Source organism: Hetaerina americana, unplaced genomic scaffold, assembly GCF_022747635.1.
Source record: "Hetaerina americana unplaced genomic scaffold, ioHetAmer1.1.p SCAF_11, whole genome shotgun sequence".
NCBI lineage: Eukaryota > Metazoa > Arthropoda > Insecta > Odonata > Calopterygidae > Hetaerina > Hetaerina americana.
Window position 1 is genome coordinate 21,024,952 of NW_027286181.1, and position 15,091 is coordinate 21,040,042.

The 15,091-nt window shown below is 35.6% G+C and overlaps 1 protein-coding gene across 4 annotated transcripts in view; it reads right to left on the reverse strand.

The window, feature by feature from the left end:
• Window positions 1-15,091, reverse strand: part of Dap160 (dynamin associated protein 160) — a 77,335-nt gene that overhangs the window by 42,443 nt on the left and 19,801 nt on the right. For all 4 annotated transcript variants that reach the window (XM_071599489.1, XM_071599486.1, XM_071599488.1 and 1 more), the window contains exons 9-17: window positions 13,547-13,697; window positions 12,077-12,199; window positions 10,463-10,601; window positions 6,635-6,763; window positions 6,330-6,515; window positions 5,431-5,556; window positions 3,581-3,811; window positions 2,099-2,286; window positions 598-706 (exon numbers count right to left, since the gene is read on the reverse strand). In XM_071599489.1, coding sequence (XP_071455590.1) covers window positions 598-706; window positions 2,099-2,286; window positions 3,581-3,811; window positions 5,431-5,556; window positions 6,330-6,515; window positions 6,635-6,763; window positions 10,463-10,601; window positions 12,077-12,199; window positions 13,547-13,697 — 1,382 coding nt within the window. The remainder of the gene's footprint in view (window positions 1-597; window positions 707-2,098; window positions 2,287-3,580; window positions 3,812-5,430; window positions 5,557-6,329; window positions 6,516-6,634; window positions 6,764-10,462; window positions 10,602-12,076; window positions 12,200-13,546; window positions 13,698-15,091) is intronic.

Here is a 15,091-nt window from a genome sequence, read left to right on the forward strand (position 1 = left end):
TTACTTAATGCAAAAAAGCTTGCACAAGGAGAAGAGACCTGATGACAGGAATATTGAGTAAGGATGATAAGAAATGGCTCGTCAAAAATGCCATATGCACTTTGGTTTTGTACAGCATGGAAACATGGTCATTGAAGATAATAGACTCAGACTGAAGGCTTTCGAGGTGTGGGTGTGGAAGAGGATGGAAATGGTGAAATGGGCAGATAGGAAAACAAAAGAGGAAATTAAGGCAGGAAGGATGAATGTAGAGCCATTTGATCGGCAAGGGGAAGTTTTACACTACAATATATGGATGAACATTAGGCAAGCAAGGAAGGGGTTAGAATCAAATAGGCACATTTGACGAAATAAAGGAAAGGAGTAAGTATGAGGAATTGAAGAGGGATATTAAGGTAATGCAGGATGTCAAGGAGTGTTTGGTTAGGAGATGCGAAGAGATGTATTGCTGTAATGTTACATAATCTGTATCCATCCAAAACCTACCTTAAATGGTAGAATTCAAGTGTAGTGATCTCACCCACACATCCAACATCTAGAGAGAGTTGTGAAATATACAGAACAAGTCATTGTGAAAGAAATTTGAAATGCATCTACCTGTCCCATGATGGGACTTCCTAAGTCAGCAGCCAGAGGGGCTGCACTCTCTGCAGACTCCATTGTGGAGCCACTGTCACTAACATTTTCAGGAACCTCCTGGATTCCCCTGGAAAAGAAGAACAATAATGATTCACATAAAAATTAAAGCAAGGGTAAATATATTACCAAATTAAGAATGTCTGAACAAAAACCATTGTAATAGTAGCTGTTTAGGGAGATGATCGACAGCTAACATCATTCACGACATTAGAAACAGGAGGGTAATTTGGGAGAGGGGAGATTTTCAGGAAATGGGAGTAGAGAGAAACCTGACATTAGTATTAGCATCCCATCCAATGGATGGTAGGTATTTCCACTAGGAGGTGCTCTCTACACAGCACCCCCAATTAAGGATCGGGATACCACTGCAAAATTCCACCGCCGCTGGGATTCTAACCAGGGCCCTATGGGTGTGACACCTGCACACAAACCACCACATTAACCTGATACTCAACAAACCCAATTATATTTGCAATAGAATTATAAGAAAATTACAAACGAATAAAATTATAAAACTATAATGTTGCAAAACCACCAGTTTATTTTATATTAACTACAACAACCATATTAGATGGTATATATATATAAGATGTTTCTCATTGCCATAAGATTACTCATTTCAGTGGGGCACTCAAGAAAAAAATGTTTTAACAATATGCAAGAAAGTGCATCATTCCACCAACTTAGTTCTTGGTGATTTGTTGAAAACAAATAATTCCACTCAGAAAGAGGATCACATACTGTTTTGTTCAGATCAATAATGATAAAATATGATCAAGTTTGTTTGATAACTCGCTCACACCTCTTTCGACATCGCAGAAACCAGCAACACAATATTGCCATCACATAATAGAGGTGAGCTTAATAATCGAAATCCTGGCTACAACATTCTTCACTTGAATAATAAATTTCATTTTTAAGTAAATACATATAATGATATGAATATAATGGGGTAAAAACAGGCAGTACTGACCATCTGGAGGAAAAATAACTTTCAGTATTAAATGATAACCCATGGAGTTCACACCTTCACACACCAGACAGGTGATTTAGTGAAATATAATATTGGAAAAAAGGTGCCTCTTACATGCTGTCAAATACAGTACATGATGACTTGTTATCCGCAAGTAATTTCATAAATGTCCACATTGATTTTAAGTATATTATTAGCACCTGTTACCTTGCTTCAATTATTATTCATACAGTAGAACCTTGCTTACCGCTTGAGTAATTCACATAACAAGCAAAATAACAATATAGGTTTTGTAAATTACCACCAGGTTAAATAAAAAAAGATAACTTATAAAAATATCTAATATCCAGGGATTTTTAAAAGGATAAATAATACCCACAATACTCAAGCATGGGTAAATAATTTCTCAATGATTTCCACATGAAGAACATGAGAGATGAATATGAGTAAAAATGGTTCCTATAATACACCAAAAGTCGTACTCACTCTAGTGTTCGCTTGACTTGCAGGGATTCTATTCCAAGGCCATCCCCAGCAACAGCAGATACATTTGATAAATCTCCATTTCCGACCACTGGGTCGATTCTTTCAACATAACTTTCAGGGAACCAACCCGTGTGGCCCCGAAGTTCCCCTGCAAGCCAGCCAGGCTCTGCATTATGATTCTCAGGAACCTGTGGAAAAGGAATTGGAGGGATCGGAAAATTCCATATTAATTTCACACTATAATTCTGTTTTTGACATACACACATAATTACTAATTGTTGAAGGACATATGTGGTTTTCAATGACAAATGTTAATCAACTAATCTTAATATAAAGATGAGGTATGAAGATAATATGAAGTACAATTAACATTTCACCATTTCAACCATTACCATATATACTCATGTATGGTTTGATCAGGTGTATTGGTTAGCCCCTGAATTTTTCTTCAAATTTGTTTTTTTACATATCTTGTGCATAAGTTTTCCCTAATTTTTTGCAATTTTTAAGTACTGCTAAGACAATAGCAGTGCATTTATTTCAATTATAACTTACGAACTTTTGTTAAATGCATGTTCTCAAATGAAAAGGAATAAAAGAACTATAATTTAGCACACAACGGTAGTTAAAATGTAGCAAATAATCAATATTCATTGGGTTTATTTTAATCAATTGACATTATCGGCCATTATCATTAATAGTTGAATTTTGAGTGAGTTCCGAAATTCACCGCCAGCATCACGAGTACGGCCCAAATGATACTGCTACAATTGTTTGCTTTTACCACTCTACTGCAATCTACTGAAGGCAGAAGTAATGGCAGGAATTTTCACAGTATTAAAAGTCATAACTGTTACGTCATTATTACATGGCGGAAATGGCAGTGAATTTTGGTATGCAATCTAGTAGAAGTTTAACTCGGCATTTCAAATAACATCTTCTTTAGCTTACAATAAATGTCTCCCTCATGAATATTTAGCCCCTTGATTTCTTTTAATTTAAAGTTTGTAATTAAGTTTTGACCTATACAGGAGCATACATGGTAATCACCTCACACAACTGACATTTCTTCAACATTCAAAAACTAAAAACTACAACATTTAAAGAACTGGTCCTTGAAGTTAAATTTTTAAGCATTTTGAGTAAAAAATTCTTCTGGAAAATAAATTAAATTTTTAGAGTTATATAGGGAACACTTTAAGAGCCCATTGATTCTTCAGATTAGGCACACATTTGCCGAAAATAAAGCATTAGCCGCACATGTTAAATCAGGATATCACAGTTATAAACACTAAATAGAATAATTGACATTTCTGTGACAAGATTTAGAAAAAAATTCAGGTTAACTACTCCAATGAACTCATTTGAATCACCAAATACATTCAGAAATAGAATTGATTATAGACAAACATTAACCATTTTTTTTTAAATTTAAGACAAGTAATGGTAAAGTAATCACATAAGAAAGTGACTTATGCACACCATTATTATATCACCAGGTTGGAATGATAGTTCGTCAGCATTTCGAGCAACAAATTCATAGAGAGCACGATGGCGTATAAATCCAGGTGGAGCCTCCGGGACAGCTGCTGTCTCAGCTGGCCAATTGTCTGCCTGACCTCCCCAAGAATCAGCTTGACCACCACCTGCATTCCAACCAGAGTCACCCCAAGCTGAGTAATCCCCTGCTCTTCCACCTTTCAGGCTAACAACCTACATGCAAGACAAAGCACAAAATTTATCTCAATATATGCATGAATTACACTCTCTGTAAAAAATAATTAGTTAAAACATTCGCTATGAGTGCTTATTTAATTTTTTATATGAATACAAGGTCTATCCCAAAAGTACTAGGGCAGAGTGTTAAAAAAAAAGGAATTGTCAGAATTAATAAATTCACTCAAAACTCTTCAAAGTAACACCCTTGCGAGTCCACACACTGCTGCCAGTGGGTTTTCCATGCCTCGTACGTTTTTTGGAAGGCGATGCCAGGAATGCTGCTAAGCTCCCTTGTCACGGCCTGCTATAATGCCTCCACAAGCTGTGGTGACGTCCTTTCAGCATGGATTAGAGGTGGGAGAAGAGGAAGAATTTTGGTGGGGCAATATTAAGGCTGTAGGATGGCTGAGGCACGTTCGAGAAGCTCTTGGCAGATCCTCAAGAAGCTGCTCTTTGCATCTTCAGCATCTTCTCTACCCTCCAGAAACAACTTGAGCCACTCAAAAACATACGATCTACCCATGGAATTATCACCATAAGCTGCCTTGAGCATGTCATGGATCTCGGATCTCTTTCCTAGTTTTCCCCGGTTTCACACAAAATTTTATGGTGTAGTGCTGTTCCAATAACCGGTTCATGACAGAGTGTATCAAGGTCACCTTATAGAGGTTTCACAAATGAACGATCCGCACTCTATAAAGGCTGAGAGCCAACTGCCACCAGCATCCAGTCTTTCCTGAGACTACCCTCCCTCAAACCCAGCCTGAGAATCTGACACCTTTCCATCCATCTACCTGGGAAAAGTAAGTCATACTACTTTTGGGACGGACCTCGTTTTTTAGGTGTATTTAGGGAAGGATCTTCTTGTGTTACAGAGCCAAAAAAATGGATACATAAAACAACCTCGCAAGAATAAAATGGTGCCTGATTACCATTATTAATCATTAAATACTGGAGGATCAATTGACATTATATTTTATTTCATTGGGTGCGGCAACATAACTTCCTTCTTTCAATCACACCCACTAGATACAAAACTATGGAAAAGGAATTCTGCTTAGCACACCCCTCATTATGGTCAAAGGTTGTATGAGGATAATGAGGAGGGGAAGAAGAGATATGAGGGTTGGAGGGCTGAGAGATTTAAGGCAGTACATTGCAAAGAGCATTTTTGGGGAAAGGATCTTCTTGTGACAAAGTTGAGTTTAGTCTAAAGGCATGAACTTTCAAACCTTTCATTCAGGCAAGATCCTTGGAAACATATTAATTAAGTCAAATGATAGAAAACTACGTTAATACTGTGATTTTTCATGTTAAATACATAATTTTTCCTGTGATAACATATCAAAAGGTTAGAATTCAGAATACTATTGGTATAACTTTTGCAATAATGTTGCAAACATTTAAATTTGAAGAACTGATTCCTCTAACATCACTTAGCCTATCCTAAGTACTTCTCAGTATTTACGTATTTATACCAGTACTAACATTTAGCATTGCCATGATATTAAACACAATGCACCCACACAACCAGAATGATATCCACTTGATATTTTAACCTGTCTACCCAATATCAATTATCAACATCCAAGAACGTTCATGTTTCTACCCACCTTGTTCCTTTTCTCTTCATAAACAGTGTAAATATTTTCACACTCCTGCACCAGGCTTGATAGCTGTTCTTTCAATTCATTTAACTGACTGTTGTTGTTTTCAATATCTTGCATTTTTCCATCGATCTGAAATAGAAAAAATTGTCAAAAAAGTTAAAATCTTCAAGATGTGAAATCTAGAAAACCAACATTTCAAGACATCCTAATGATTTTCACGCACATTTCTTGAAAAATTCAAATGGGTGGTTGATTTTTGAAAATAGGGGTCACCAAATATTTTCATTTACCTATTTTTTTTAAACATTTAAAAAATATTTTTGAAGGTAGATGAAATTGTCATTTTATCATAATAAATATAAACAGCAATTGTGATTTAGAGACCATTAAATTTCATGAATTTCAACATTGATCCATTTTATGGAGATGGATGACCACTACAGATTAAATTTTGCTTGCAAAAAATAAATGTGATGAATTTGATTTTTTGGTTCCTTGACTACTGAGGTCAGTTACAAAATATAATGAAGCAGCCACTTTCAAATTGAGGTATGACTTAATGGAATAAGCCTACCTTAATGGAATATACCTACAAGAAGAACTTCTTATGTTCATGCCTACAAATTTTAGTTTATTTTACAAAAGCCTTTTTTAGAAGCCTAGTTTAGCCAACTTTAAAAAATCAATTTGTGAACATAAACTTCTCAGTGAATATCAATGTTGTTCTGATATAGCAATTTTAAGATACTGGAATACCTCAGTCTATGATCTTCATGTCAGTTAACTACCATTAATGTTTTTTGCAAAAATCTTTGTCAAGTAAGCAGAGACAAATAGAAGGGCAACAGTCATCCAAACATTAAGGTAAACAGACTCGACTCAAAGAGTTTCAACTGCCTCACCTCTTTCTGCATATCATCCAGTCTGTCTCTAAGTTGCTTCAAAGTTATCTGTTTATCAGTAGTGAATGTCTGGATAACATCACCACCATTTCCCTGAGACTGAAGATTTGCTTTATTTTTAGCTTCCAATCGGACTTTTTCAGCAGCCAATGCAACAAGCCGCTGGTTTTGCTCCTTAAGCCTTGCCTACGGAGAACAACATGCATATGTGCCATGAGTTACTATGAGTCAAGTTGCATTTTGAGTTCACCATTCATTAATACTAGCATTCAGTTTTACATTGATTCATTTTCAAGCTAGCCTACCTTAAGCATGGAAGCTTCCTGAAGCTTAGAGTCCCTAGTGGCCCTCATTCCGTCTATTGTGCTCTTGACTCCAGTCACTCCAGTTCGAGTTTCAGTGATGCGACCGGTGAGATCCTTAACTTTTTCATTCTGAGGAATGAAAAACACAAAATTCATATTAAAGTTTTTATTTCATACCAACAAGACACTAAAGCATCCCATTTCAGTCACAGAATAAAATATTGAACATCAAAACCATGCAAGGACAAATTCATTTCATGGTTCAAAATTTTAAAATGCAGAACGGGAGGAACAATTCAAAATAATTACAGCAAAAATATCTTAACTGCATTCACCTTATAAAACATTTGACCAAAGAAATATAAAACTATATTATTTTCAAGTACAGTGTAGACCATCTACCATGATTTTCAGTGGTATCCCAATCCCTTCGCAGGGTGTACTATGTGGAAAGCACTTCAAGAGGAGTATGATGGGACATTGAATGGGACCTTAAACTCTCTCTACCCATTGGCACCTTTTGTAAAGGGTAGGCTAATGCCGATTCTGATTCTCACTACCCTTCTCACATTCCCCAACATCCCACCCATAACAAATTTAACTCATTTATCCCTGATGGTGCAGATGACCTTAGCTGTTGGTCACCTCTCCAAATAACTACCAACACTACTACCATCTATCACAAAATGCTATGGAATCGACCCAAATGCTTTGTATTTACCAAATTTTGTGCTAAACAAATTTCATGCTCATTAAATGAAGAACAAAATATATTTTTCCACCGTTCTTTATTTTGGTACTACTAGTTTCAACGCTTAGGGGTCATCATCATCAGGTACAATCAGATCGTCATATCATTGTCATACAATCAGGCGTCATCATCAAGTACACGTACATCAGATACATGATGATGACACTTAGGTGTTGAAACTAGTAGCACCAAAATGAAGAACAGTGGAAAAATAGATTGTGTTCTTCATTTAATTAACATGAACTTCCACAAAGTTGAGCCAGAAAGCATCGAATACATCAAATTTCATGCTGACATTTTTCTTTCACTTAAGAGTCATTTGGGTAGGACTAGACACTTGTCACATAAAAGTGAAATAACGATATAAACCAGTGAACTCACCTAATTGGTTTCAATAATTAAAACATTCACAAAAATATTTCATTTAAGTTAATCCCCACTGATGAGTTAACATAAAATCTCAATGGTGGTTTTGGGGTATGCCTCGAGAGCATTGGCCATTGAGAAAAAAATGTATTGGGAAATTCAAAGAAAAAATATCTTTTCAGCTAAACTGAAAAAAATTGTAAGGATAGATTTCAAGAGGAGTCAAACCAGTTTTTTATGTCATCCATTTTTCAAGTTAACTGTGTCTTCAATGAATGAATATACATAAAAAAACATAGTATCCAGAATGGGCACATCCTTCGTTTTGCATTAACTGATATTTTCGGTTGTTCATTTTCAAATTAAAGGGTATCCACAGTCTAATAAAATTTAAAGAAGAATTGTATGAAATTCAAACTATTGCAATAACTGGGCTAAAAATATCCTTGAATTCACAACATTATTTAAGTTTAATTTAATTTAAATTTAAAATTACTTTTCTAATGAATATGATCGCTTATCGTTCATGAAAAAAATGACATTTTAAAACTGTTGGTTACAGTTAAACCTACCTCTAGAATATTACTTTCTACCAGAGCACAACAGGATTAGGAATACATTTCTAGCATTATCACAAATCATTCAAGCCAAGAAAAAGCCAAAAATCTCTTTGAAAACCACCTCCTGAGCTTTTGTGGCTACTGGACACTTACTTATGACCCAAGGGGATTTATTAGGACCCTGTATTATAAGGATACATCAGAACACTCTGACGACGTAACAAAAGATCAGACTGATTCAAATGCTCTCACCTTACATTGCACAATATGATCAATATGGAATATTTGGCAAGTACAACTACATCTTGCATGAGGCATGGGTAGCGTCGGGTTTAAGGTCACCATCCATTAATATAATTACCATATTTGATGCCACATAAGATAAACCTTTTTTTCAAAATTAAGGATAAAATATCATCCACGGCTTATACAAGGTTTGTACAAACAGTATTGGGAAAAGTTTCTAAATAGAATTATTTCAGATATTGCTTCAATGCCTCAAAATTATTCAAAGTACATCCCTTGAGCACCGACACACTTTTGCCAGCAGGTTTTCCACGACTCGAAAGTTCCCTGATAGGTGGATTCCGGAAAGTCCTTAATGTAATGAGTGTAAGCTTCTTTAACACCACTTAAAGGAGTCCCATGGTGGTGTCTTTTAACGGAGGATTTCCCTTTTAAGAAAACGAAATAGTCTGCCGATGCCAAGTTGAGACAATAAGGGGGTTGCAGAAGGTCTTCGACACATTGCAGAAGGTCTTTGCAAGCAGACACTTGACTCTGCTTTTGGTTACCCGTCAAAACCTTCAAGACAATTTTAGTGCTGAACCTTGCCAAATTTTCAATAATAATGGGGTGTAATGTCATCAATGCGCCAATACAATCTGCGATTATGCCCACACTTAACCAATTGTATGAATTCAGCACTTCATGCACAAGTTGCACATTGGCGTTGGTTCTTGACGTCGACGATCATCCAGCATGGGGCTCATCCTCCACACTCTCTAGGCTATTTTTGATGAGCTTACGCCACTTAAAAACTGTACTTTGTGACAAGCTTTCATCTTGGTGAAACATGCCCAACATCTCCAGACCCAATTTCCCAAGTCCAACACAATATTTCATGGTGTACCACAGTTCAATTGTTCACTGCATTTTGCACTTGCACCAAGTCACTTGACTGGGGCCCACAAAAAACACAATCTAGCCTGAACGAACGCTCAGAGGAGATTGGCGCTTGTTGAAGGTCAGACCCCCCACCACTGAGCCAGCCCGGTGCAAGTGCGCTGTGACGTATCGACATGCCAGGAAAATTTTTTCTGATACTTTTTATACAAAACTTGTAGGTGAAGGTTCGAACTGCATAGGTTAACGTTCAATACTTTATGTCATTTTTACCCCTGACGGTATTACCTATTCTGACTCCATGGGTTAAATGGAAGAAGGGACCATTTGATCTCAATTTGGCCCAAATAAAGACCTCTATCTATCTATCCATTATTTTCACTTTTAAATAATAATTTTTATTCAATTGAAGAATGTTGCAGTTGGGATTTTTATTGTTAAGCTCAATTTAAATTATGTGAGGTGAATATCGTGTTGCTAGCTTCTCCGGTGTCGAAAGAGGTGAAAGTGAATAATCGAACACACTTGATTGTATTCTATTGTTTCAGGCTTCACTTCGTGGAAGTAATTAATATCCATTATTAAGATAGAAAGAAAGACTCATACTTTTCCACAATAATAATAATACATAAATAATAATAATAAAATCTGTGGAAAAGTACGAGTCTTTCTTTCTATCTTAATAATGGACACTTGATTGTATTTAATCACAACTGATCACAACACACCATCTATTCAGATCTTCTGTAATGTAAGAACTAAGAGGAATTTTAACTTAAGTTGGTGTGGTGTCGTGCTTTCATGTGCACTGTTAAAACTTTTTCTTGGCTGCCCAACTGAAATGAAGGTGCATCTTATATGCTACAATTACAGAAAATATTTCTTTAACGTTCACCAACAAATTCCAACACTGACCAGAAAAATTTCTTCAGTATATATATATTTTTTAAATATATAATTTGATCTGCTGAGTAAATATTAGTAATTGGAGCAATACGGTAAAACCAATGATAATGCTTGACTCACCAACTGAGAAAGTTCAATGGTTAGGTTTTGGTTCTTAGCCTTCAACTGCAGTACTTTCTCCTGTTCCTTTTGTCTCTGCGACTGAAGCTCTTGAGATCGTTGATTTTCCCATTCAAGCTGCCTCTGCCTCTCCATTTCCCTGAAACACACACAAAAAAAACAAATCAATAATTTCATCAAACTGAGAGCAAGAATTTCTCAGCAAACTGCTGATTTCCTAACAAAATGATGAAACTCATCTCTCTCAATCTCGTTCAGTAAGCCATTGATCAATAAAGTCATCGTAGATTAATGAATAATGGAAAAAATAAAACTATCCCATTCACTGATTTCACAGAAAATTATATTATTAAATTTAGATTTATTAGAAATGTGATGTCAATATTTTACCATTTGTCATGAAAATGCACTAAAATCAATACATTTCTCATATCCTTGATTTGTTTGGCATTTGATAGATCACAGAAACAAAATTTGCTAGAACAATCATTCAAATTCTTACATAAACTTAATACACATAATAAACATAAAAAGATTTTTCATGACAACAGCAAATTTGGCCATATCAATTATGATTTTTTGGCATTTCACTTTAAAAAATTCTATTTTTACACAAACCATTAAAAAATATACTTTTGTGAACATTTTGAGGATGGAGATGCTTTACAAAATGTAGTTACCATATCGATTGAACATTGCAGAGATAACTGTTCCACTAGCAGTAATTATGGTACACATTCATTGAGTACATGCATTGAAATCAATAATTTCTATTTATTAATTGGCTGAAAAACTTGCTGACTCAAAACATCAATAAATATGGTTCAAAAATGTCATCTATTTTATTATTCCTACACTACTTGGCATAAAATTAAGAATTTATATTTTATTCATAGCAAAATGGTAAGATACTATATTTTAATGCTGTATGAATTAAGTTATAAATTGCATCATACCTTTGCTAAAAATTAAATACAATGACATACACAATACCCAAGAGCAAATCAAAATTCTTTGCAGGGTAAGTCAACAGTTTGCCAACCCTGGCAAAATTCTTTGAAACATCTTCAATACATTGTTCATTAAAATATTCGTGGAACTATATTCTCCTATTTGTTTATTAGGTTTTAAAACTTAAAATGCTTTTTTGCACTATTATTTCATTAATGTGAAAGTATCCAGAGACAAAGTTTTTGCACATGAGATTTTATGATAATCTCAAGTTTTAATTATACTGAAGGAGAGTAATGAACGTCTACTAATGCCAAATGTATTTATTATATGTATGTACGGCATTGTCTATTGAATGCTACAGTGTATGAGTCTGCAGAGTTTATTAGTTGAGCTAACATGAGGAATCGGAAGAAATTAAATGTTAGATACATGAGTAATGTCTGTGTTTATATTTGTAACAAGGCTGGCTAATCTGGCCTTCTACCTAACACCACCATGGACAAAATACTGCAAGTTTTAGTTCTAAACAGCCTAGTGACATTCACCCGTGTGTAAGGTAACTTTGTCGCCAACTAAACTAGTTTTCCTCATTAGAAAAACATTGGCGGACATTTTTGACTTTACAAGCAAAGACATTCCAAAGGAGGAGTTCACCCCTACCTTCGGGCAGCTTCTCTTTGCTCCTGTGCCCTCTTGCGCTCCTCCTCCCTCTGCTCTTCCTGCTCTCTCTGTCTTTGCAGCTGCTTCTCAAACTCGGCCTGTCTTCTGCGCTCCTGCTCTTGCCTAAAACAATAACATCAAGACAAGGATGGAGTAATATCAAGCAAGAATTGGCGAGAGAGATGCTAAAACAACATTTACTTTGCATGAAAGATAGGAGCACCTAGTCGAAAAAATGGACTAAGAATTTGTTAACAGGGCAGTAATTTGGTCACCATGATAAGATATTTGCTCTTTGGCATTATTTGTTCATAGGAACTTAGATAAAAATACATATACTTCATTGAAAATATCAGTCACATTTATGAATGGCAGCCAAATATATTAATTTATCATAGTGTTTTGGTTTTAAGCTTGACCTTTCATGAAAAGTTTCTATTTTCAAAATATATTGAGAGGAAAATTTGAAAATAATTTGTATTCCATGAATTCAACACAAATAAAATTTGAATGGTCAAAATGATATATAATGCTATTTTCATATTTTGCTATATTTTCATAATATCCCTTTCTGATAGCTCCCTGCTGAGAGGTGGGAGCATACCTCAAATATTGATAGCTCCAACTCTTATGTTGTCATGCACACTATGTTGGATATGCAAGATGGTGAAGGCTATCATTTGATTACATCCTTGGTATCATTCCATGGAAATTTCACAAGAAAAAAAAATCCCATCAGTCAAATGAAGAATTACCTACAGTTGTCATGCAGATGACATGGTCACAAAATAATAGCGACTTCTTTTCCTGGCAAGGACTTATCTATTGTTAGTAATTAACACAGATCTTCATAGATATGTGGATGACCAAAGAAGTTGCATTGGTGATTTTCCAAATAAACATTTCAAAAACTAAAGTTATAACTTTTCCCTCTTAAACCGTTATCATAAAAAATAATGTGATCATATTCCTTAGAATAACCTGTTTAATATGACACCAATCGGTACAAATATCCACTGCCTTTTACAACTTTCTCCATATAAAATGCTCTAAGATCCTTTACAAGCCCTTGAAGAAATATCTTTGCAAGGATAAAATGAACAATGATGGTGGTGGCAGCAGGAATGCAGGAAAGAGAGGCAAAATAGAAAAACAAGGGAGAAAGGGAAACAAATAAAAGTAGATGAAGCACGTTGACGGGGAAAAAAGGATAAAATGTAAGATAAGCAAAAGGGAAAAATTAAGAAAACAAAGGCAATGGAAGTTTGGCATCATAACAGGGTAGATTTGCAAAGTGAATGCAACATAATTCCGGCAGAGACTAAATTTTTGAGATGATAGATTCTGCCTACTGCATCCTAGTCAGTCCCTGCAGAGTACCGGGCTATCTTTTCAACCCCCAAAATATCTTGGGCCAGCCAACTCAGCCTCCAAGATATTTGAGAATGATAGTAGAGACAGTGCTTTCACCTTATTCTCTCCCTCTTCTCTTGCTCTTCCCTCTCCTTCCTCTCCCGCTCCTCGTGTTCCTTTCTTTGAATCTCCAGGAGGGCCTTCCTTCGCCTTTCAAGTTCTGCCTGCCCCTTCTCAAAGTTCTCCTTCCTCTTGTCTTCAAAGGAGGCTGAAAAAAGGGTATGCCAATGTTATTTCAAATGCAAAAAAGCTCGCATAAAAAATTCCATAATCCAGATAAATAACCTTTAACAGTGGTAATTTTTACGGAGGGAGTTTTAGTGCAGTGCAATGACGACATTTGGGATTTGGAAAAGTGCAGGAATGGCCTGAAGACAAAAATCTTTAGATACACGAAAAAAACAAAATTAATGTGAACCCTAAATGAAATAAGAAGGCTAATCAACGAGTCAAAGTAGGAGGGCAATAATTAGAGCAGGTTTAGCCAATTCCCTCAATGGAAAGACCTTTTGATGAAAATGCACGGAGTCCACACACAGTTTGGAATCAACTTGCAAAAAGGAGGATATTGACCACAAGAATACTATGCAAGGGTGTAAAAAACATAGGAAAGACTATTTAATATGAATCATAGCAGCATAAAAACTATAGTACCAGGGAAGATGATGAGAATATATCTAGATGCTTTTGAGATATGGTTTTGGAGAAAAATGGAGAAAATGCAGATGATAGAGAAGAAGAAATGAAGTACTCAATGTCGATAAAGTGAGAGGTGAGGTTAAGGTTGCTTGGCGAAATTTGAAGAGGGCAGGAAAAGTGGATGGAGGATACATTGAGATATTGAAAATAGTGATGGATTTGAAAATGTGAGGTATTATGAGAAAGGAGGAAGGAGAAAGAGACATACCAGACATTGTGAAGAATATGCAGAGAATCCATATTTGAGGTGATAAAGAAGAGGAACTATATTTCAACTTGATAAATATTACCATGAAGCCAATGTTAGGCAGTGCCTTACTGTGCCAAGTGCCTTAGAAGCCCACAGCTTTATGTACGAGGGTAATCCCAGAAGTACCCAACCTAACAAAGAAAACAAAAACATTTTGGCAAAAAAATGTATTTATTTTTCAGCATAATCTCCTTTCAGCTCTATACACTTTTCCCAGCAATGTTCAATTAGTTCGATACCCTTTTTATAACAAGAACTGTATTTCTCCTCAAAATAGCCATTAACTGCCGACATCAATTCTTCAAGGTTGGAAAATCTTTGACTACCGAGCCATTTTTTTCAAGATTGTGAACAGAAAATAATCCGAGGAGGCTAAATCTGGTGAATAGGGTGCATGAGGAAGTAATTCAAACTTTAATTCTGAATTTTGTCCATTGAAATAATGGATTTGTGAGCTGGTGCATAGTCTTGATGAAACAACACTTTCTCCTTAGCCAAATGCGGCCACTTTTGCTTGATTTCTTCGCTCAAACATAGAAATAGGTTTGCAAAATGCTCACCATTGATAGTTTTTCCTTTTTCAAGATAGTCAATGAAAATTATCCCACGCACATGAAATGAAAAAACCAACGCCATGACCTTGCCTGCAGCTG